At 33.9% G+C, this 22,981-nt stretch overlaps 1 protein-coding gene across 1 annotated transcript; it reads left to right on the plus strand.

Annotated features, from left to right (window-relative positions):
• Window positions 1-1,399: 1,399 nt before the first annotated feature.
• Window positions 1,400-18,451, plus strand: LOC142334147 (uncharacterized). Its single transcript, XM_075381912.1, has 5 exons — window positions 1,400-1,672; window positions 3,770-3,903; window positions 6,433-6,732; window positions 13,830-14,478; window positions 18,031-18,451. Exons 1-5 carry the CDS (start codon window positions 1,409-1,411, stop codon window positions 18,433-18,435), a joined length of 1,752 nt encoding a protein of 583 aa, XP_075238027.1. The 5' UTR covers window positions 1,400-1,408; the 3' UTR covers window positions 18,436-18,451.
• The last annotated feature ends 4,530 nt before the right edge of the window (window positions 18,452-22,981 follow it).

Genomic DNA, 22,981 nt, shown 5'->3' on the forward strand with positions numbered 1-22,981 from the left:
CAGTAATCGAAATTACGTACCAGTAACCTTGATGATTCCGTGGCCCAGAAGGGCTAAACGGGGGAACGTGCAGGTTCCTTCTCTCTTCGTTCCTTCTATGCTGTCGGTGGCTGCTGGGCTCGTTCCCTCTTCTATTTTCTAGAAACGAAAGGAGATAGGGTACTTATAATCGTGGTAAATGTGATTCGCGATCGCGGTTTGGGAGCGGCGATCACCTTCTGTCGAAGAAGTAAGAGAAGATTGCTCACACTACATAATATTAATCTTCCAGACACACGTGTGTCCGGGAAGGGTTCGGGGGGATCGCGTGGCCGCAGTGAAGAAACCAGTTTTGTTTGCTGTGGTGGCTCTTGTGGGTGTGATATCTGGAATCTAAGAAACAGAAAACACAAAGGAAAGAAAAAAAGGAAAGTTTATTATTATTTTATTTTGATAGATAGGAAAAAAGGAGGAGTGATTTCCCCCCCCTTTTTCCGGTGGGCGCCAAACATATACATATCAGATATTAATATAATTAAAATATCAATTATCAAGCTGTATATATTGAATAGGGGGCACAAATCTCTCACAAAAAAAAATTCCGCGCATTCCCGACGCCAAACGGCGTTTATTCGATTCCTTATCTCTGTCAACATTGTGGCAAGGCTACAATTTTACATAATTTCCGATGCGGTAGTTGTTAATCTGAAAAAAAAAACTTACCGCCTTTCATTGTCTCTCAGCGAGACGGTACAGCTCGTTAATTCGTATTATAATTCACACTAAATGTTCACTCGCGATTCCGTAAATTTTACTAACGCGGTATTTCGGTTGTAGCGTACGCGGTACAGAGGCCTGGTTTGTCAATCTTCAAGAATTTTTTGAAATTGCGAGATATAAATGTTAAAATGGAGTATTATTAAAATTTAAGGTTTTTTAAATTTCTGGGTAACAAATTTATATTTAGTTTTTCGAATTGTATCTTGAATGTGGTGAAGAAAGGAAAAGTTTCGAACAACGATTACAAATTTTTCACATGTCTTAATATAACAAACGAGAAATTTACTCCATTTGGGCTTGCAAATTTTCTTTCTGTGTATGCCTTAAACTTTTTTCGGGTTTTTTTTATTTCTGTTTTTAACGGGGTTTGTATATCTGGTGACTAAACAGCTATAGAATTATTATTGTAATCGTATGTAATATAGTTAATTTACGTACGCGTCTTGCCTTACCTGCCTCCGGTTACTTGTCTAAAATCATAACATCAAAATTAATTGACCAGGAAGGGCAAAATAAGTAGACATAAAGAACAGATAAAGCCGCAAATCGGATGTTAGTTTAATTAATATATGTAAATTTTATACCTGTTTATTAATTTAATATATATTCATATTTTTATTTTATTTTATTTTTGTTTTAGATAAACGAAATGAATACAATTTACTCGTACAAATATTTATGGTTCATAGAATTTTTAATATTTATCAGTTTATGCAATGATATTTACGCATCTCCATTAACACAAACATTGAGTCTTAAACAATCAACGGAAGCTGTAAAAAAAAATGACATAATATTTCAAAGAACATGTGAAACATTTGGTTTTTCTCAAAAACAATTAGGTTTACATTACAAATGTTTTGAAATGTTATGGAGTCTTGAACCAAATCTTAATCCTTCTGATATGGAAGAGGTATGATTTTTAAATAAACTGTTTATTATATTTGTATTAATATATTATCATATCATTTAATTACGAAATTTTATTTAAAAGTTTAAACAAGAATTTTTAGCAGATCTATGTGGCTGAGTAAGTAGAGACTCGGCTTTTTGTGTGGAAGTACCGGACTCGAATCCCGTTCAATACTGGCATATATTTATACGCTATCTATTACCACCGCGCTAATGCTATACCTGTTGAAACCTGATCTTTCAAAACAAAAAAAATAACTTTTAATATTTTTGGAAAAATGATAAAAAATCTAAAAAACCATATTTTCCGTATTTAATTAAATCGAAAAAATTTGAAAAAAGTTTGCAATTTTTTTAAATTTTTTGAAAATTGTAAAATTTTTAAATTAAAATAAAATTGACTAAACCTGTTCCATTATAAAGTAAATTACATAAATATAAAAACGTTTCCTATGTTTTGAGATAAATATCACAATGTTAGAAATGGTAAACCTGAGATAGTACGAGATTACACTTCATTTAGATTCATTCATAAGTTCCACATTCATCCTCTTAAGTAATTCCTTACGGTGGTTCCAGGAGGCTAATCAGAAAAAGAAAGAAAGAGATATATCGACATCAAAATAAACGTTAACATTCTTCGAACATGATTTTTCTATGATATAGAACAGGAGTATTTAGTGTTGTATTTCTTTTCTTATATATTTCATGGATATATTTCTTTTCATCAAAGGAAGCAAAGATAATACGTCTCGACAACTGGTGGACAACAACGCAGAGTATACGTTACTAGCATGGCCTTAAACGACCCAGGTTTTCCAAACTTAGAAGAAAACTTTCCCAGCGATCTTTAAATTAGAGATATCCAACTAGTTTTATAAAAATGTTTGATTGTGCTGATTCTACGAAATCTCAAACAAAACCACAAATTCCTTCTGGCTTTTGAAGTAAATAAATAGTTTACTATGGAAGTACACAAGCAGATCACAGATATTAGTTATACGCAGGGCTTCCTTATCAGCTTGTTTAGAACGAAAAATGTAGATAATGTTTTCCTTGTAATAATAATAATCAAAAGGAACCTAACGTTTTACAAAAACTTTAAAAATTTTCCCCAGTTTTAACAGAATTGTATTTTAATAAATACAATTGCTCAGTTCAATAATTAAATAAGACAAGTTTTTGTTGAAAGATAATTCTTTATTCGACAACAATCATCTAAATCCGCATCTACATTTAAACGCTTCTCCGAACTTTCAGTATGATTTTTTATTTCACTAGTAAAGGAATTTTTCCCCTTTTTATATATTTGCCCTAGGTGTCTTGGTTTTTCTTGAACAACTCACCGCTTCATAAATATAGCCCAATGGAAAGAACATAAAAAAAATTCTGATCGTACGAAATCGGAACGGTAAAATGAATGTTGCAAACCTCGAGATCTACTTTTTAAATCTTTTGAATAGTATAAGTTCGGGGCTTATCATGAAGCTGAAACAACAACTACTTTGAGAGAAAACTTGAACATTTCCTCCTGTTAATAAGTTTCACTTTATTTTCTAGTATATCAAAATAATACTCTTTGTTAATAACACGTTGTTCATAAAAATAATCGATAAATAGAAACCTTATAATACATCGTGAATAAAAACAGTGTCCCAGGAAAACCTGAAAAAAATTTCATATCAAGATCTGCTGGTGAAAATGGTTGTTTTACTGCTGAAAACGTTTATATAAACATAGGTCTGGAAACGATTTATTCTAATAGGGAAGACGAAAACATTCAGATGTTCTAAAAAAAAGCCCCAATGTAATTTTTGAGACCCACATTAAGGAGTAAAATTGGTGGTTTCTTATGTTATGTCATTATTTCCAGAAGTAGAAAATATCCTAAACGTTTCTGTGATTCTTCGTGGTACACACCTGTATTTCAGGATGACACATAGGTGTTTAATTTTTATCCAGGTATTTCCATTCTTTATACATGACTCCGGCTGTAAATAATAGACCCAAGTTAACTTACAAGTATGCAAAAATTAAAAATTATTATTATATTTTAATTTAAGCATTAATATATATATATTTTTTTTTCTTTTTTCAGGTAGCAAATAACGTAAAATCATGGAAAATTAGTCTTGTAGATGCAAGAGAATTACTGAATATTTTAATTAAATATAAATGGGGAGTAACCGAATACGGTTTATTTCTTCAAAATTTGTATAAATATCCTGATAGGTATATAACCTCATATTGTAATAAATAACACACGGTTTTATTTCTACATAAAAAAAAAAACGTGACGTGAACATCAGTTATCTATAATTTCAATTAATATATAATATTTTATAAGTTATATTAATTAATAATTTAACTAATAACAATAATTTTTTTTTATTTTGCGGGGAAGAGGTGGAACTGCATTTACGCATAGAGTTTAGGTTCCCACTGGTATTCTTATCCAACCAACATCAGCAGATTACCGAATCAAACCACCTCACTTTACACCAGGACACAACCCGGAATCGTTTTACTCATTACTTCAGACTGACTCATTCTATTCTAGCCTGTGTAGATCTACCTAATTTTCACCTGGCTCAGGACTATCTCAATCGCCCGTCTAAGAATTCTCCCGACGAATCTGGCTACACTCTCCCAGCAGGAATCATTTCTTTAACCATTTTCTCAATGGGGCCGCAATTCTACTTGATGCATAGTCAAGCTCGGTAAATCGATACTAGCCGGGAAAATTAAATAGCATCATTATTATTCCTAACAGCGGCTGTAACTTCTACTATACGATGTCTCAATTCTTCTTGTTTGCCAGTACGTGCCAAACGAACGATTTCATCCAACATCAAAATTAAAAGACGGCTAACGTGAGATCCAGGTAGCCAGTTTAGTAGTCGTTTTCGCGAATCCATTGCTTACTATGTTATTTAAATTATTTATCGCATCACGACAGTAGTAAGCAGGTTCGCCAACATTGAGAAACCATATCTGCATTCCATCTGCAAGTGGAATATCTTCCCCCATTTTCTTAATATTTTTTAGAAAAAATCAAGTAACCCTTTCATTGAGCGTAGGCGGTAAGAAAAAAAGGGCCTATCAGTTTATCACTAAGGTTATACCATACAATTAACGAAAATGTGTGTTGAAAAAGACATGTAGCAGTCTACAGAGGTTTCCTTCTGTTCACTTGTGAGCGTTTTGATAATATACATAGCCATTTTTTGACGACACGATTAATCAGAAATTAAAATATTACTAAGGAAATTGGGATGATGTTCACATTTTATAATTAAACATCGACAGAATATTATTAATCTATTAAAATCTGGTGCTAATAATTCTCTTCCTCTGTTGTATAGAATAGGTAAAGTTGTTGCTCCCGAACGTTCCCCCCTTACATAATTGAGAAAAATTAAAGTGATATGAGAACCATCTAGTACTTGAAGTGGGAGATCATTGTACCGTATTCAAAACTGGTTCTTCAGCGTTGAAATTTCTTGCAAAATATTCATCAGCATTGAATCGTTGGGGTTTAAACATATCTGTTTCTCGAACTCGCCTCTCAAAACCTTATAATATTTTATAAACCGGTTCTCGTCGATCTGGATAATTTTTCCAGAGGTCGTGAACAGATGCCAATTCATTTTTATTTAATTTACAATAAATCATCTACATATCCGTTAACTCTCCAAATGGAAAAATATTTTTGGGTTAATACTAACCGAACAGTAACATCACAAACACCGCTCAAATGAATATTCAATCTTGGACTCTGTACTTACTTGTTGATCAACTGTTATTTCCAGCATATGGAAACATATAAATTTTTTACATGTTTAAAGGATGTCTTCCAAATTTATTTTTATAATCTTTAGAATTTTTATGTGTAAAATCGTATCACTTTTACAATCCAAGTTTTTTTTTGTATTTAGTTCCTAATTAAAGTTGAATATCTTATTAAATTTGTGTTTAATTTTAATAGACTTCATAACGTCTATTAAAATTAAAAAATTAAAATCATCAATTTTCTCAATATTAAATTATGTAAAAAGGTAAGTAGAAATTTTTTACTGTTAAATTAATAAAGGTATTCTATTCTCAACCGAAAAAATGTATTTTCCAACAAATGTTTCGTGTTTTACCCGGTTTTTCTTAAAACCGAAGTAAGATAGAGGGATCTAACCATTTCTATTCAATTTTATAGATCAATAATTGTATAGAAGTATTAAACTGACTGCTCGATTTGTGTCCTAAGAATTTAAGTCATGTTTCATTTCACAAAGATAGCAGCCAGCAGGACTCTGTGTTCCATGAACCATAATTCTCAAAAGAACCGTCTTCTGACGAGTGTTTATATGAACGGTTTTTTTATTTTTAGCTAAAGAATCATCTACTAAAAGATTGCCGCGCAATTTGGAATCACGCTGTATATAAACAGAGTGTAATTAAAATGAACACAAAGCTTTCCCATTTTTGTTGGAAAAATGAATTAGGTTTTAGGATTTCAAAATTAGCATTTGATTCAAAATACCATAATTTAGTTAAATTAAATTATAAATGTATTTATAATTAAATTAAATTAATTTAATTTACTTAAATAATTTAATGTATGAGTACATTGAATTTATAATTGTAGTGCTTTTTATTTATTATATTATTTTATATTTACAAAGAAATTTTAGAATTTTCAAGTCCTCCCTTTAACATAAAATGGTAAGTAATACTTTTAACTATAAAAAGATTTTTTTCAAACAGAATGAATCGTGTAAAAAATGTAATGGAAGCAATGCCTTGGGAACAATGGAAACTATTTTGTGATGTAAAATTTTCTAAAAGATTTGAAACATATGAAATAATGCCATTAATTGTAACACCAAAAGAAGATTTAGAAGAATTATCTCATTATATGAAAAATATGCATGATTTGGTTAATGATTGGTTACGACCGAATGATTTACAAAGTACACGAAGAAAAAATCCTACAGAAGTAGAACAATTCGGATGCCCATATCCTTTTGTCTCAGCAGTTATAGATTTAAAAAATAAAAAAGAAGGGTAAGTTATTATACATTTTTATTTAGTTTTACAAACATCCCAACACCCGTAGGGGAATTCGTCCACCTTGTGGCGATTCACAGTTCTGATGGTCTTTAACGGGAGTCGTATTATAAACCATCAGCTCATTACACGTCACAGTAATAAGCCAGGCCCCAGTTGGGATGGCACCGATTAGAAAGAATCGGTGGACATTTAAAACGGTGTTTTTTAACTCAGCTTTTCCCTTCGCTGCAGGCCTCATATCGACATCTTGAATATCGTACATCGTTGCCCTCTAAACTAGCTAACCGAATTGGCGGAAGCAGGAACCATCCACCTATTTCTACATTTTACAGAGCCAGTTTGTAAATATCGTTTGGATTGAGGAAATAAAAATAATATCATACAACCAGCAATGTTGTTCGCAACAACAGAATTTTCTCCTACCTCCCTTAGTGAAATAATTTTAGTTCATACCCCAGACTTTTACCCCGCGTGACAGTTACATTCTTTCAACTATCGTCGAGATACCACTACCCCTCACGACTGCAAAGGAACCATGTTCTCAGCAGTGCGGTCGCCATACCACCGACAGTGTCGTATGCACATTCAAAAACTGCCCTCAACAAAATTGTGCTACAGCCCACGGCTGCATGGTAACCGATGCCTTCAGCTGTGCAGTCGCATTTCCGCTGATAGATAAAAAGTCCTGCTTTATTGGAAATATACCGCTCGCTACGTTTAGTAGTTACATTTACGAAAGTATTAGGCCAGCGATTACAGAGACTGCTTCTCTCGAGACGGTCTCACCGACAACAGCCAGCAGCAGAAGACGGCGGACACGCAATAACATGTCCCAAAATCATTGAAATTGAACGATGAGCCCAAACGGGCCCAGCGTACAGCATTATGGCCTCATAGTCACATTTATAAAGAATGTACATGGTACAGTAATTCAATCCTTTATAAGGATGGATGGTTCTACGAACACCAAAGAAGGCATCAATAGCCTTCCTTGAAAAAAGGGAAGTTGCTCCCTGAATTAAAGTTTCTAATCAAGGGTGGCTCCCATATCTTATTGACCTAATAGGACGGCCCACCATCACGACATGCGGGTGGCGGGTGGCAGACTGTCGACCTTTCAAAAACATCATAGTTGTTTTCTCCGGTCTTAAAACAATCTTATGCTGAAGAATCCATCAACAAACTTAGAACTTTACATGCCTGCTAGGCTCTGAGTTCTATCTAGGCACACGAGTTTGCCTGCTCTACCAGCAGTAACCCATCGTCGGTATAAGCCACGATATGGCAGACGCTGGGCATCCACAACCGGATATAAGAGTCGAACTCAATGACCACACGAGAGGACCTAGGACACTGCCCTGTGGGCAACCTTTTGACTGGGTCTTTCCTACTTCAGAGCCGCCTTCACAAATGACGACGGTTTTAATGCTGAAATAACCTGAGAGAGTCTGAATCTCATTTTTCGTGCAACCACGCGTCTGCAATTGGAAAAAGCCAGTGGGCCACCATAAGTTTTTGAAGCCCCGGATAAGTCTAGAAAAAGCCGAGTACGTACGTGCAATGGCTGTTCAAAGCCAATTCCAGCACCCTATATATAGCGTCCTCCATGCCCTTGCAAGGGTGGAAATTATACTGGTAATCCATCAGCATACGACAGGAACTCAGACTGCTATTGACTGTGAGGTAAAAGACCTTCTCAAAAACTTTACTTACTACTGGAAAGAGGGTTAAAGGCGGTAATAAGAGCTCTTGGTGGGGTCTCTATCGCAAACTTTGAAGACAATTGAAGTTCACCAACAGGCTGGAAAATGTCCAGCACACAGAAACTGTTGAATACCATAGCCAAGTAGCCTAGAACCCCCTGCAATGTGTAAACAAGACGTTCCTACGTGATACAATCATATCCGGAGGCTTTATTTGTAGCCAGGCTACAAATTACTTGGCAGACCTCCGCCTCAGTAATCTCAAAACAGAAATACTCACAACTAAAACCTACAACTTCCCGGTGATCATGTCGATGGTACGAGATTTCACCAACTACTATCTGGAAGAAGATCGTTTAGCAGAAGAGCGACAATACGACCTTTTTAAATCACAACACCATTCTGGATTGAGAGAGCCTTTATTCCCTGCTCTAATACAAAATAGCGCCAGGAATCACGTTCGATGTCCTAACTTTATGAATACACTCGGTCATTTTCCCACGATTGTCCGCAATAGATTGAGCTGCACGCCAATCAGGGTTATCCTTAAGTTGTGAGACTCTCTTGCGCCGGCCCACTGTCTGCTTAACCGAGGTCAAGTCCCCAATCCAGTCTACCATCCAGCTACATTCTCTCAACTCATAATTCTGGGAATCAACTGGTCAGTGGGTTTAAATACGTCGAAGAGAAATTCTCTGCCAAGTCACCTAGTAGGACATCGTTCAGTCCACGAGCAAAGACTCGAAGTCTGGCCGAAAGTATATTCAAAAACCTAGGACAGACCGCCCGCCTGTGCAGGAAGCACTCCTGTTGATTAAGGACGTTCCCCTTTTAGACATCGCACATCCTGCTTACCAGATCGAAAGCTAGTAATAGATGATCACTCGCGTAATCATCAAGTACAGACCACTTTTGATACCTACCCGGAATATCTTTACCAATGGTAACATCAGTGTTAGTACCATGGAAGGCACTCCGCAATTCGACCGCACCAGAGAAAGTTGTCAATTCGCCGGCCACGTTACAGACTTCAAAGCTATGCTGCGCAACGAAATATTCAACAAGTTCACTGCTATCAACCGTGATCCCACTGTGCCAAAGAGGTAATTTGGCGTTCGCATGAACACAGATGAGAATTGGACAACCAACTACCGGCCTAACAATTCTATCCCACCTATCCAAATGAAGTTCACTTGGATCCCTGTACCGAAAGTACAAACTAACAACATACTACACTAACAACCTAATGCGTGTCAGAGGCTTGTTGTATGAAAAATTCTTTCATACAACAAGCAAAATTCTTTCATACAACGTAGGTATTCAGCGATGCTGAATACCTACGTTGCTGACTGCTAAAAACGTTTTTTAATTGGGTGCTAGACACCAGCACCCAATTAAAAAACGCTGTGATACCATGATGGATCACGCTTTCTAGTTTTGAAGACGAGCCTGCATTCCTTTTTGAACGTTGTCTTGTCTAAGTCGGTGGAGGCAGGACATTCTCTTCAGAGAGACTCCTATTGATATCATACACAATGACACGGACACGGGGCCTCCGCTTTCGCTTTTGATCAACCTGCATCTCCAAATTTTGACAGCAGGTTACTTTGAGATAATCGGGCAGTCTCCTTGTTTTCAGCGACAACAACCAGTCCCTTGCTGGTCTTCAAGATGTCACGGTTTTTGAGATTTTTCTGGTTGTTGGGAATGGAAACGCAATAATCCTGTCTTAAATCCTTGCTTGAAGTCTTCCAGCACGCCACTCTGTTAATAAAGATAACTTCCGGCTTCTTAGCCAATTTGCTGGCCTCGCGCTTTGTTTTCACAATATACCGATACCGTCTGAGCTGTGTTGGGGGTTGAACAATAACCGTTAAAACTGCTTTGGCTTCTTTGGGTTGGGAAGGCAAAGCTAGAACGCCTCCACGATAACAGACAGGGCCTCATACATCTTCTGAAACTGGGGGAGTATCGTCTATTTTGCCACCGGGCTGACACTTTGGGCAGGTTTGTGAATTTTAATAGGTAGTTCAGATCTCCCGGGGCTGTCTGAATCAGCGGGCAGAACTGCTTGGTCTACTCTTCGCTTTTTTAAAAATCACCTTTGTATGATTAACCCGGGTGGGTGTCCCCCTTATCCATCTCCAATTCTTCGCAATCTTCTGCGGATGTCGACAGTAAAGGGTCGTGCCCCTTCTTCTGCCTGGTCTTCATAAGTACGTTACTAAATCCTGTACCATCTAAGACCGGAAATACAGTATCGCTTTCACCTAGGTGTATAACTAGTTTTCGCTGTCTTCCTTCTGCCTTCATCTGGGCGAATCCAAGAACTGAATACTGCTAGCAGCAAGTAGAGGCAGCTGGGGACTTTCTGTATTATTCTGTCATGCCTTGTATATCACTGCCGTAACTGGATTGTTCGAAAACCACAGATTACAAACCGTAATCACAGGCCGTAACTAAAAACAAAGAATTTGAGACGTTTGTTTATATTAATTTTTTTCGTTACTTTAATATCGATAAAATATTGATGTTCGGGCTGTCAACGTCAGTGTTATTGAGAGAACGAACTTAGTTACGGAAAGAAATGCGCAAGTGCTACTATAGCTAACCTCTAAATAACGCCTTAAAGAAACTGTCCGGATCGTCGTGACTGGTATACGTCTAATCGAGTTACCAAAAACGAAAAGCCAAACTCTAGCACATGACACAAAGCAACTGACCAATTACATTCACAGATTTATCATCATTGACACCATAATTTAGTGATTGGTCATCGATCTGGTATCGAATAAGTATTTCAGATGGAGGCTGCGAAATGTGTTGGTGTTTGGCTGGATTACCGTCGCTCCTGCACCGTGTATTTCCGGGAGTTATCATAGAAGGCAGGGGGATGTTGACTGCCTTGAGTAAGTTTTTAGGTAATTTGGTAGACCTTCGGGCCTTCAAGCAGGTGCTTTATGGTAATGTGATCAACTCGGTACTATAATATAGTGTTCAGGTCTGGTCGGCGGAACTGAGGAGCGAAAGGAATAGACGTATGCTTAAGGGTATGCAGAGGAGAATAGCTCTCCTCATAGAATTTGCGTACCCTTCTGTCTCCACTAAGGCGGTGCTGCTTATTGCAGGGGACGGGCCCTTTCGGAACGGGCTTCTACAATGGGCGTGTAAGGCTGATATACAACTTAGTATGTTCAAAGTTGGCAGGCGCGTTGAGATCGTTCTTCCACCGGGCGGTTGACTCACCGCCTGATTCCGTAGTTGAAGCCGTGGGTCAGCCGTAGTTTGAGCGAAGTCTCCTACAGGTTGACCCAGTTCCTGTCTGGAAGAATATAGTTCCGGGTATATTTGAATGCACAACAGCGGGCTAATGACCCTTTTATTTAACCTGCGGAATGCTCGACACTCCGGAGCATTTCATGTTTGCCGGTCGGACCTGTGACAGTGAGCGGTTGCAATATGAATTGATTAGTGCACCACTTATGATGGAAATTATCGGGGGCTGTATGTTGGTGAATGAGGTACAATTTTGTGCTATATCTGATCTTATCACACGAATCTTTCAACGGAAGTTTAGGGCTACTAGGGCAACGAGGGTATTAGGGACAGCTGCCGGCTGAACGTTTATTCGTTAGTGCATGCACAGGTGGGTAGTAGTGATGAGGCACGGAGAATATGTGGTCCTCTTGTACAAAAGTTTCTTTGTAGAAAAGTTCGAGAATGTTTTTGGGTGTTTTATTTGGATGCAAACAAAGCAAAAAGACCGAGTCCTGGCTCCTAGGGTGGGGAAACCTGAACAACATAGTCGGTCCTGGTAGCCCTACTCTGGGAGTTAGATCGAGCCGGCTTATTAAAGTAAAAGGACACTCTGTGGAATCTAGTTCGGGAGAGAGGGAAAAAAAAGATCATTCACGAAATTTAGGACATGTTCCACTGGTAAAGGTAAAGAAAAAATATCATACAAAAGTAGATTTGGAAACGTTTTCCTACATATCCCTGAAAGTTTATTCTCCTCGTTTCTGTGCCATTCTTAAAATTAAACCAGACTGATTTAATTCTTGGTTCGAGGTAAATTAAGGGATAAATATTAAGTTTTATATGTAATCTATCCTGGAAAAAAAAAATACATCCAAATGTATTTTTAGATTTTTCAGGAAACCTTAGTGAATGAAAAACGATTGAAGTTGACAAGCACACCAACAAAAAAGTTCGTTTGAAATTCGCCAATAAGAAATTGCAGAACTGCGCAGTCAGCGAATTATATTTACAGTTCTAAAGAGACCTAACTTAAAAGTGAATGAAATTGGAGAAAATATTTTAAAAAGAAGCACGTAAACATTGTATTTCAGTTCATTTAGATTTTTAATAAACAATACATTAAAAAAATCCCTCCAAAATCTAATTCTCCAAGCTGCCTAATTAAAACAGCGGTGTATATAAACACAAAACAATTTTTAAATCTATTAATCAGGATTTATCAACATAAATCTAATATATTTAGTACAATCATTATTGTACTAAAAAAACAAAAACAAATTTCATGACTCTTGATCAAATTATTTTCAAAAAATGTAAGGATTACAAAATATAAAACTCTAGTTAGTCGTATATGAATATCGTAAAGGACAATGTAACATAAACAATATGTTTATCCGTGTTGATAAAATTTAAAACCACAAATCAATGAGTACGTGAAGAATCGATCAGATTATTAAAATAAAAATGCAAAGAAAGATAGGTAATAATTAAGAAAATATTTATTAAATAAATCATATGAATCATATGATTCTGATAGATTACGTAATAAATTAAGTTAGTTTTAAGAACAATTGATTCATATTTTTTGAATTTCTGAAAATACGTTTTATTATAATATAAAACTTATTACCGCAAAACAGATATCTTTAATGAGATTTTTGAGTGTTTTCCTGATATTAAATTGTAGTTTAACACCAGAAAACATTGTAATGTAAATTCATCTCTTAAACAATTCATTTCTTAAACCTAGACAAAATCGAAAAGAAATGTTTTCTAGATTTATTCTTTATACCCTAAAAATCAGCAATGTTAAACCGACTCACAATGAAATTGTAGTCGGTTGAAAATTTGACTCTAAAACAGAATGTACAGTGCATATTTTGGTTGGAAAAATTTCAATCAATTACGCATATTCAACGGCGAAACGAACCGAATGGAATATCGATCCTCCTACATCCAAGATTATTTGTCTTCTTTGTCTTTCTCAAACTGGTAATCATCCAAAACTATCAGCTAGTGATGAAATTGCTGGTCGTGTAAGTGATGCACTGCCTGTACTGGTAAGTCAATTACAATCTGTATGTTGATTTTTAAAGAGATATTGTATAACATATAAATATGTTTTTTTAGTAAATATTCCAGATCCGATATCGACGACCTTTACCGAGCATTATGTTTCATACCTTATTATAATAAATGGGATTTAAATTTATTTACAAAATTGTGTAATGAAGTTGTAAATAGTGATGATATTAAGGTTAACGAGTTAAAAATTATATTAGAGATTGGTGCTAAAGTTGTAGAAGCAATAAACAATTTTGATGATTCAGAAAAATTAAAAATAAAACACTATATTATGTATCTAGATTTATGTGATGATATTCGTTGTATGAAAGATTTATCCGAATTTCTAGTAAATATTTTTGTAAATACGTGTCTAGATGATGAAACTTTATTATATATAGATCATCATTGTCTAATTGACAAAGAATGTGACGAAATTGATCTAATGGAATTGTTAAGTATAATTAGTTCTGATATTGTAAATATATCAAAAAATCAAAGAGACTGTTATAAAAATTTGGTTCCTAATTTATACAAGTTGTATAAATCTGATAAAAATAAGGAAATATTAAATATTACGGCGTTAATAAAAAAAAACAACTGGAATATTTGTGATTATAATAAACACTTAGAAGAAGTTAGTAGATTAAAAATGAATTTAAAAGACTATCAAGATTTCATTAAAGCAAATCCAAACGAAACTCAATTAAATAAGGTAATACAAATATTTATATATTTTAATAAAATAAAAATATAAGTTTTTATGCTAAGTAACAAATAATTATTATTTCGATCATGGAGTAGACAAGACATTAGAAGTTCTAAAGACTGAATATGAAATTAAACAAATGAGGAATTAAAAATTAAAAACTAAAATATTATTTCATGAATTTCCTGGCTATGCCGGGAAAGTAATACAGTACCATAATCTTGCAAATTAATTTCAACTCGCACATTAAGGAATTGAAAAAAGGACTATTGAAAAAAATATTTTAAGAAATTAATTTTAAAAGGAAGTTGTTTAAACTAAATTAAGACAGTTACTTTTAAACGGATTTGAATATAAGATCGTATATAACAGTGCTCTTTGATGGTTGGCTTTCAATTAACAACGCATCTCAGGAATAGTCGACCTGAGATTGTACAAGACTACACTTCATCTATATTCATCTTCAATCATATTCTGAAGTAATACCTTTTGGTAGGTACGAACGCTAAGAAGCAAAAGAAACGAGATCAGTAAACGGAATCGTTAGTTTGGTTACCAACATAACCTTCCAAGTTCTGTCTTTAACCTCCGGAACCTGTGTAAGCTATTAATTCATAGGATGATAGTTATGTAAATGAAGTGTACTCTTGCACAGTCTCTGGTCTACAATTCCTGCGATGTGTTAGCAACTGAAATCCAACCACCAAATAACACCGTTATCCAAGATCTAGTATTCAAATCCGTATTAACGTAACTGCCTTTACTAGGATATAATTCGTACAAACTCTTGACTTCGAAATCAATGATTTGAGATGACGAGTTCATCACTACACCTATCGTGTTTGGTTATCTAAAAATATATTTTTCTTAATTTTTTAGCCTAATTACTTCACTAGGTATTACTACAGAATATGAGATAAACGGAAATTTTCGTAGCGTGCGAAAATGCAAAGCCTGACTTGGATTCGAACTCGGGACCTCCGGATGAAAAGCCGAAAATTATTGCAGGAATTTCTTGGCTATGCCGGGAAAGTAATACAGTACCCTAATCTTGGAAATTAATTTCAATTCACACATTAAGGATCTGACGTTTAATTGAAAAAATTGTTTAAGAAATTAATTTTAAAAGAAATTGATTAAAATAAATTAAGACAGTTACTTTTATACGGATTTGAATAGTTGATCATATATAACAGTGTTCTTTGGTGATTGGCTTTCAAATAACAACACATCTCATGAATAGTCGAACTGAGACTGTACAAGACTACATTTCATCTATATTCATCCTGAATCATATTCTGAAGTAATATCTTATGGAAGGTCCGAACGCTAAGAAGCAAAAGAAACGAGATCAGTAAACGGAATCGTTAGTTTGGTTAACAACATAACCTTTGCAGTTCTTTCTTTAACCTCCGGAACCAGTGTAAACTATTAATTCATAGAATAATAATGATGAATGTAAATGAAGTGCAGTCTTTAGATGTGTGAACAACTGAAATCCAACCATCAAATAACACCGTTATCCACGATCTAGTATTCAAATCCGTATTAACGTAACTGCCTTTACTAGGATATAAATCGTAGAACTCTCGACTTCGAAATGAACGATTTGCGATGATGAGTTCACCACTACACCTATCGGGTTTGGTTATCAAAATATATTTTTTTCTTAATTACTTCACTAAGTATTACTTCAGAAGATGAGATGAACGTAAATTTTCGTAGCGTGTGAAAATGCCAAGCCTGACTTGGATGCGAACCCGGGACCTCCGGATGAAAATCCGAGACGCTTCCACTTGCGCCACTGAGGCCGGCGTATCAGTGTTTGACATATATGAAGTTATTTCTAAATCAAACAACCTCATCAATAGAAGCTAAATTAGAAAAAAAGAAAATATCTTAAAAAACCTTTCTGGATTTTAGGCCCACGATTATAATTTAAAAAATAGCTGATATTTCTTGATAGCTATATATATGAAATACAAATTTTGAAAAATATTTTAACGAATGGTTATTTGAAAAAAAATCGGTGGTGATTAATGTTGTTAAAAAAAAATTCTGGATCATTTATATATAAATCACTCTCCAAAAAAAGTTGGCAAGGGTTTTTTTGTTTTTTTTTTCATACACGTGCTCAAATTTTTATTTTAAATACTATTGGCGAAGAGAATACAAAATGGTGCACCGGACTCCTGCGCGCAAATTACGAACGATTCCTTCGTTTGAACGATTTAGCGGTGTTAAAAAAAAAATCAAGAAACAACTAAAAATTGTTATGATTTTGAAGCTTTTCGGTGTTAAGGTTTTGTTGTTAGTACGCTAAATTCATGAACATTATTTAATAACAGTGGGAAAAACATTTTAACAAATTATCTGAAATGAAACATCAACCATGTAATTCATTTGCGGCTGACCCTAAGCTCGCCTTTTTCCAATAAGTAACAAATTTTCTTTGTTTAATTATGTTCCAAAATACATCTGATAAAAATGGAAAATTTTTTCTCGATATCTTGCAATCTCTAAACAAGTTTTACTCATAAAAAAGGATAGTATATGGGTTTATTATTTGCCGATTGTGCTCACATTTTTACTTTAGCTGTTATTGGCGAATAGCAGACCAATGATGATGCGCCAGGGGGCTGCACACGGCTAATCCATACCGCTAGAAACAGTTCGTAATTAATTAATTTAGAGAATATTTAAGTTAATTTCTAAGCGTAAATTTTTTATTTGTATTGTATTTACATATTACTAATATTTATTTAAGTTTATCAATAAGAGAAAAAGGTTATTATTTAATATTTAATAATACAAAAAACTTCGGTATTTATCGGGGAAAATGTTTTTTATGTGACGGGCAACCGTCCGGTGCATTACGTGGTCCGCTCTACGCCAATATAAGCAGCTAGACTGGCAGCTAACAAACCTCACACGAACACGCAATTATAAACGAAGAAGACAGTGCCGGCATACACAAGCCAATTTCCTGTTATCAATATGTTCAGCCTTATAGATAATATTATTCTTAAATTCTCCACCTATTTCCTGCTTAAATCTAAAAGTACAGTCTTGTACAGTCTCAGATCGACCGTTCGAGAGTTGTACGGTTAATTGAAACCCAGCCATCAAAGATTACGGGTATCCACAATAGATTATTCAAATACTATATCGTGGATACCGATGTTCATTGATTGCTGCGTTTCAATCAATCACACATCTTACGAACGGTCGATCTGTGACAGTTAAAGACTCTACTTCATTACACTGATACATATCCTCATTCATCGTCTGAAGTAACAACGTTAAGAAAAATATAATTTACATTTCTGTAAAATGCTTAGTATTCTCATAAACGCGTTCGTATCCTCAGACAGTTTAGCCGTGTAGATGGTAGGGGATAGCGAAGCGAACCCTGACCGGCTAGTGTTAATAAATAATATCATGGTCGCTCTAGAGAAAGAAATATTTGGGAAAGTTTTAAGAGCAGCTGGTAAATTAATAATCGATTAACAAATAGTAATAATAATTTTAATAACACTTTTCATTTTTTTTTTACAGTTGACTGAAATATTGGTTTACATTTCAAAACTTGAAATTGAAAATATATGGACTAAACTGGAGAAAATGAAATTAGAAAGTAATTATAAATTTGCTTCTATATTACAATGGAAGGATTCTGAGATCGCTACAAAATCATTAAAATATTTTTTCAGTGTAGATAAACCAATGGATTGTTATATTGATATTTTGAAAGGGATAATATTGTATAATATAAGAATTGGTGGAAACTTAAGCGAAGATCAGCATAATGAGATTTATAAGCTGTTATGCCCGATTAAAGATGATGAAAAATTAAAACGCATTGTACAGTTCATAAATTCAGATCAATTTCTTAAAAAAACTCCGGTTGAATATATATCTGCATTAAAAAGTAATTATGGTCGTACAAATTGGTTTTGTTGATTGTACTTTTATATAAATCTACGAATGTTTATTGAAATAAATATAATTAAAATAATAAAATGTCATTCTTGATCCACTTTCATTTATATTAAGAAAAAAAAAACGCAATCCAAGTTGAGAGATTTAAAAATAATTTTATAAGCAAGCATATATCAACGTTCCAGTAACATTTTCTTTCAAAAATTTTATGTTTGTGAAGAGAAAATCCGTGATAACTAATTTTTATTATCGATTACCACCTACACTGTGTTATATTCATAATTATAATTTATTTACATATTAATCACAGGATCTCTTGCAATTAATATATATATATATATATATATATATATATATGTATTTTTTAGCGTGTTAAAATAGAACACGAATGACGGGGATGCGAATCTGGGATCTCCGGATAAAAGGCCGAAACGCTACCGCTCCACCACTAAAATAGATATATCTTAATTAATTAAAAAAATAAAGATATTTTTTTAATGAATTAAAATTATTAAAAAATATCACGTATAATGAAAGTACTTATATAATGTAATTCAAAAAAAAAATGTTAAAAAATCGCGATAAATAAATAAAAATATGACAATACAATAGCAAGACTTATCCATCATACGGCGTTTTTTTGATACTTGCGCACACAGTTTAATTTAAAATATTTATAATATTATTTAAATACAATTATTTTGTACAGTTGTATATTAGTGATATTTTAACGCTCGTTATTGTGACGTAGGTACTATTGACGCAGTATACCCACTTAGCCACTAAGCTATTTAGACACTTAGTTTAGAGCATTTTTTGGGGTAGTGATCGCTTTTGAAATCTTTTTTTTTAAATGTTAGAAAATGTGCCTAAGAAAAATAAGATCTTATTCGGCGAAATCTCGAGATTCGAGATGAGAGCGACTTGGTTCTCTAGCCTTTCACCTTATTCACTTTGACCATTTAAGTTGAAACTTAAATGGGGATAAATGCCCCATATCCAGAAGTTATATGACAATTTTGGTCAAAATTGGTCCAGTATTTCTGGTGATATAAGGTGTGAGACACTGAACACACATACACGGGCATACTAAAATCCGGAAAATTTCCATAGAGTATTTGAGTTCCTTAGGTGTCAAAACTTTTATATTCGATAAATACAGCTTATACGAAATTACACCGATTATAATACTTTCCCTTCAGCAGCCATAGCTCTGGTATAGCGCTACACGGGAAAGTAAAATAATCATCATAAATGCCGATCTTATAATAGCAAAGTGGTAGCCTCTTGGACTTTCATCTACGAGTCCCAGGTTAGCAACAAGTAATTTTTTCGTATCTATAATAAATGCATAATCATAATCCATTAGCATGTCCTTAGGCCTAGCGAGTGTGGAACGAATACAAATGCTTTCACTGTTGAAGCGTGTCTGTAAGCTACAGACCCGCACCCGCACGTAAGCTACAGTAGCTTACGTGCGGGTACATGAAGATCCAAACGCTTGGGAAACATTGCAAATACTTATAAATGATTTTTCTGTGTGTTATAAAATCGATACCATCACGACAAACGTTACTGACATGGAAGAAAAAGGCTTTTGCAACAGGGATTTTTCTTTAGGCAATACGCAGTAGGATGCTAAGAACTGGAGCTATGGTGCTCTGGAGTCAAAAACTAACGATTCAAGCAATAAAATCAACGCGCAAACGTTTTGCAGATTAAGGCATTTTAAGTTCGACCTTATAAAACCGAAATGCGGACTTGAAAGTTTAATGAGTCAATCCACAGTTGATTAGTTTAGTGGCAATGAACTTGATCGAAGTGTTTATGCATATCGGTTATTGCTTGAAGGCTTGAGAGCTGAGAGAAAACAATAAAAACTGTTTTTTCAGACGAGTGTTGTATTTATAGAAACTTTCTTAACCAAAATGTTTTTTCTAAACGAAAAACAATTTTTTTGAAGAAATCGATTTCTTCAAAAAATTCGCCTCAGGTTTTGTGTGTGCTGGTATAACTACTGAACATCTCCTTGCTTCTTATTTTTTCGATGGTGCAGTTAATCAACATAGTTACCTGAGAAAAATGGACGATTGTTTTCTTCCAGAATTGATGGCAAAAGTGATCGCTGACATCGTTGCGTTTCGGCAAGTCGACGCTAAATTGGATTTTTCTTTGAATCTCCGAAGACCCCTGAATGTAAATATTCCGAATCGATGGATTGGACGTGTCAGAAGATTTTCCAGCTGAATGAAAAATACCTGACCTCAATATACGTGGAAATACACTCTGGGATTTTGTGAAAGAAGAGATCCAAAAACAGGCAGATACCTGAACAACGAACAACTCCAAGACGTTGTTCGGTCAGCTTTTGAAATTATAACTCCTGATATGATGTTGCTGGAATCCGAACATGGAGGTGTATTTAGCTATGCATTGAACATGGTGAAATCCATACAGACGTTTTAGATCCAATGAAGGTAAACTTCACCCGTCCTAATAATTTCATGTTTAACGTAATGGGACTTCCACCTCACAGGGTACAATCCTTAATAACAGTAGCGTATCTTTCGCTCGATGGAAGACGGACATAAGAAACATTCTTTTGTTTTTCTTCAAATTACACATATACCTATTTCTGAGGGTAAAATATTCTAACATTCCATTTTCCTCTTGAAAAAAATGAGTTATCTATTTTCATCTTCAAATCGTTCCCGTCAATTACAGAGTATTTAGGGGTTATGGAGTAATACGTCCGCATACACTTTCCTTAAAAAAAATGTCGAATATAGGTACACTATACATACGAAATTCTTCGCTACAAAAATTAGGCTAATACATTCCTTAATCCTTAATCTACACGTTCATGAAATAAACAAAATCTTCTATTTACAGATTGTTGGATTGAACAATATATTACTCATAAAGGAACAGAATTGCAACAAGTTGCTTTTACACAACTCAATTTATTTACTCTAGTTTAAAGAAAAAGAGACATTTTATTTGTTTGTATGAAAGAACTTAGGTATATGGAAAATCACTTTCGATTGTATAAAACCAAACTCTAGAACCAATGAATATAAACATCTCTTATAATATATCATTGAAAATCTCTCAATGAGGACATATTACTGCAGTTGAGAGGTGCACAACTAGATGTTTCATCAGTCCTAAATACAAAATTTCAACATCCTACTGTTGTTAGTCATTTGTGACTTATGCGAATAAATACGACCATACGTACGTAGTAAAGACGTAAGGCTGAACCTAGTCAAAATGGATTAAGGTATCGTCAAAATGGATAATTCCGGTGATATCTAAAAACTGATAAATTTGCGATCACAATACTTCCATATACTTTGTACAAGGAAGTAAAACTATAATACAAATTGAATAATAACAGTTCAGTTAAGTTATAAATTTCAAACCTTAAAAATGGTATATTATTTTGATTTGCGGCGAATCAAAAAAAAAAAAAAAACGAATATATTTAAACAAATAATTAAAAAAGATTTATTTAATTGTTTAATCTTATGTTGAAATAAATTTTGCCTAATATACAAAAATATTTAAATTATGGAAATGGTAACATATATACTGTATTCCCGAAATCTAATAGAAATACCATTAATATTCATACATATAATAATATTATAAAACACATGTAATAATATACTCAGTTAAGTTGAAAAACAAAAATAATAAATTAGAAAATGATGCAACATTACTGTAAATTACATTTTCTTTATTCAAGTGTAACTGATGTTATACAGTGTTTGTATAATTGTACGTAACATTTTGCATTATAATTCATTAAATTTTTTAATATTCTAGTTTCTGTTGGAAACATAAGCATCTAGGTTACACTGTTAATCGATGTAAGTAAATTTTTCTACTAATTTTGCTGTACAATTCACTAATTAGGAGTAGTATATATATATATATATATACATATATATATATATATATATATTTATACACATCAACATATATATTATATATATATATATATATACAGCAACCGTTTACTACGTAAAGGTGATTTGACTTTACTAGAAAATTTCATCGAACGGGTCTCTGTCGATGTTACGTTGGACCACATAAATTCGCATAAATAAGTCTATATCTGGATTTATATAAAAAGGATTATTATAAATTTATATATATATATATTTATAAACATATGTATATACCTCGTGTGTCGTGACTGATTAATAAACAACATCCAGAAAAAGTTGATGAAAATTTGTAATAGCAGTTTACAAATTATTGTTGGCACAGTTCTTATGGATTAAGCGCTTACTAAGAAAGGATTTTTTGACATTCAGTGTTTAAAGGGTTAAAATAGAAACAATGAATTTCTATATAGATTTTGAATTCTCCGTAAAAAATAAAATATCAGCTTGTTTTTTGTTTGTTTAAACTTTATATGAATAACTAAAAACAAATTAATTTTTTTTTTTTTTAATTCCATCACGAAAGTGGTGAAGAATGTAAAACAAATTTCAACAATGATTCTGAACTTTCCACATTTCTGACTATACTGAAGAACAAATTCAATCGATTTGGG

This window comes from Lycorma delicatula, chromosome 13, assembly GCF_047948215.1.
Source record: "Lycorma delicatula isolate Av1 chromosome 13, ASM4794821v1, whole genome shotgun sequence".
NCBI classification, from domain to species: domain Eukaryota; kingdom Metazoa; phylum Arthropoda; class Insecta; order Hemiptera; family Fulgoridae; genus Lycorma; species Lycorma delicatula.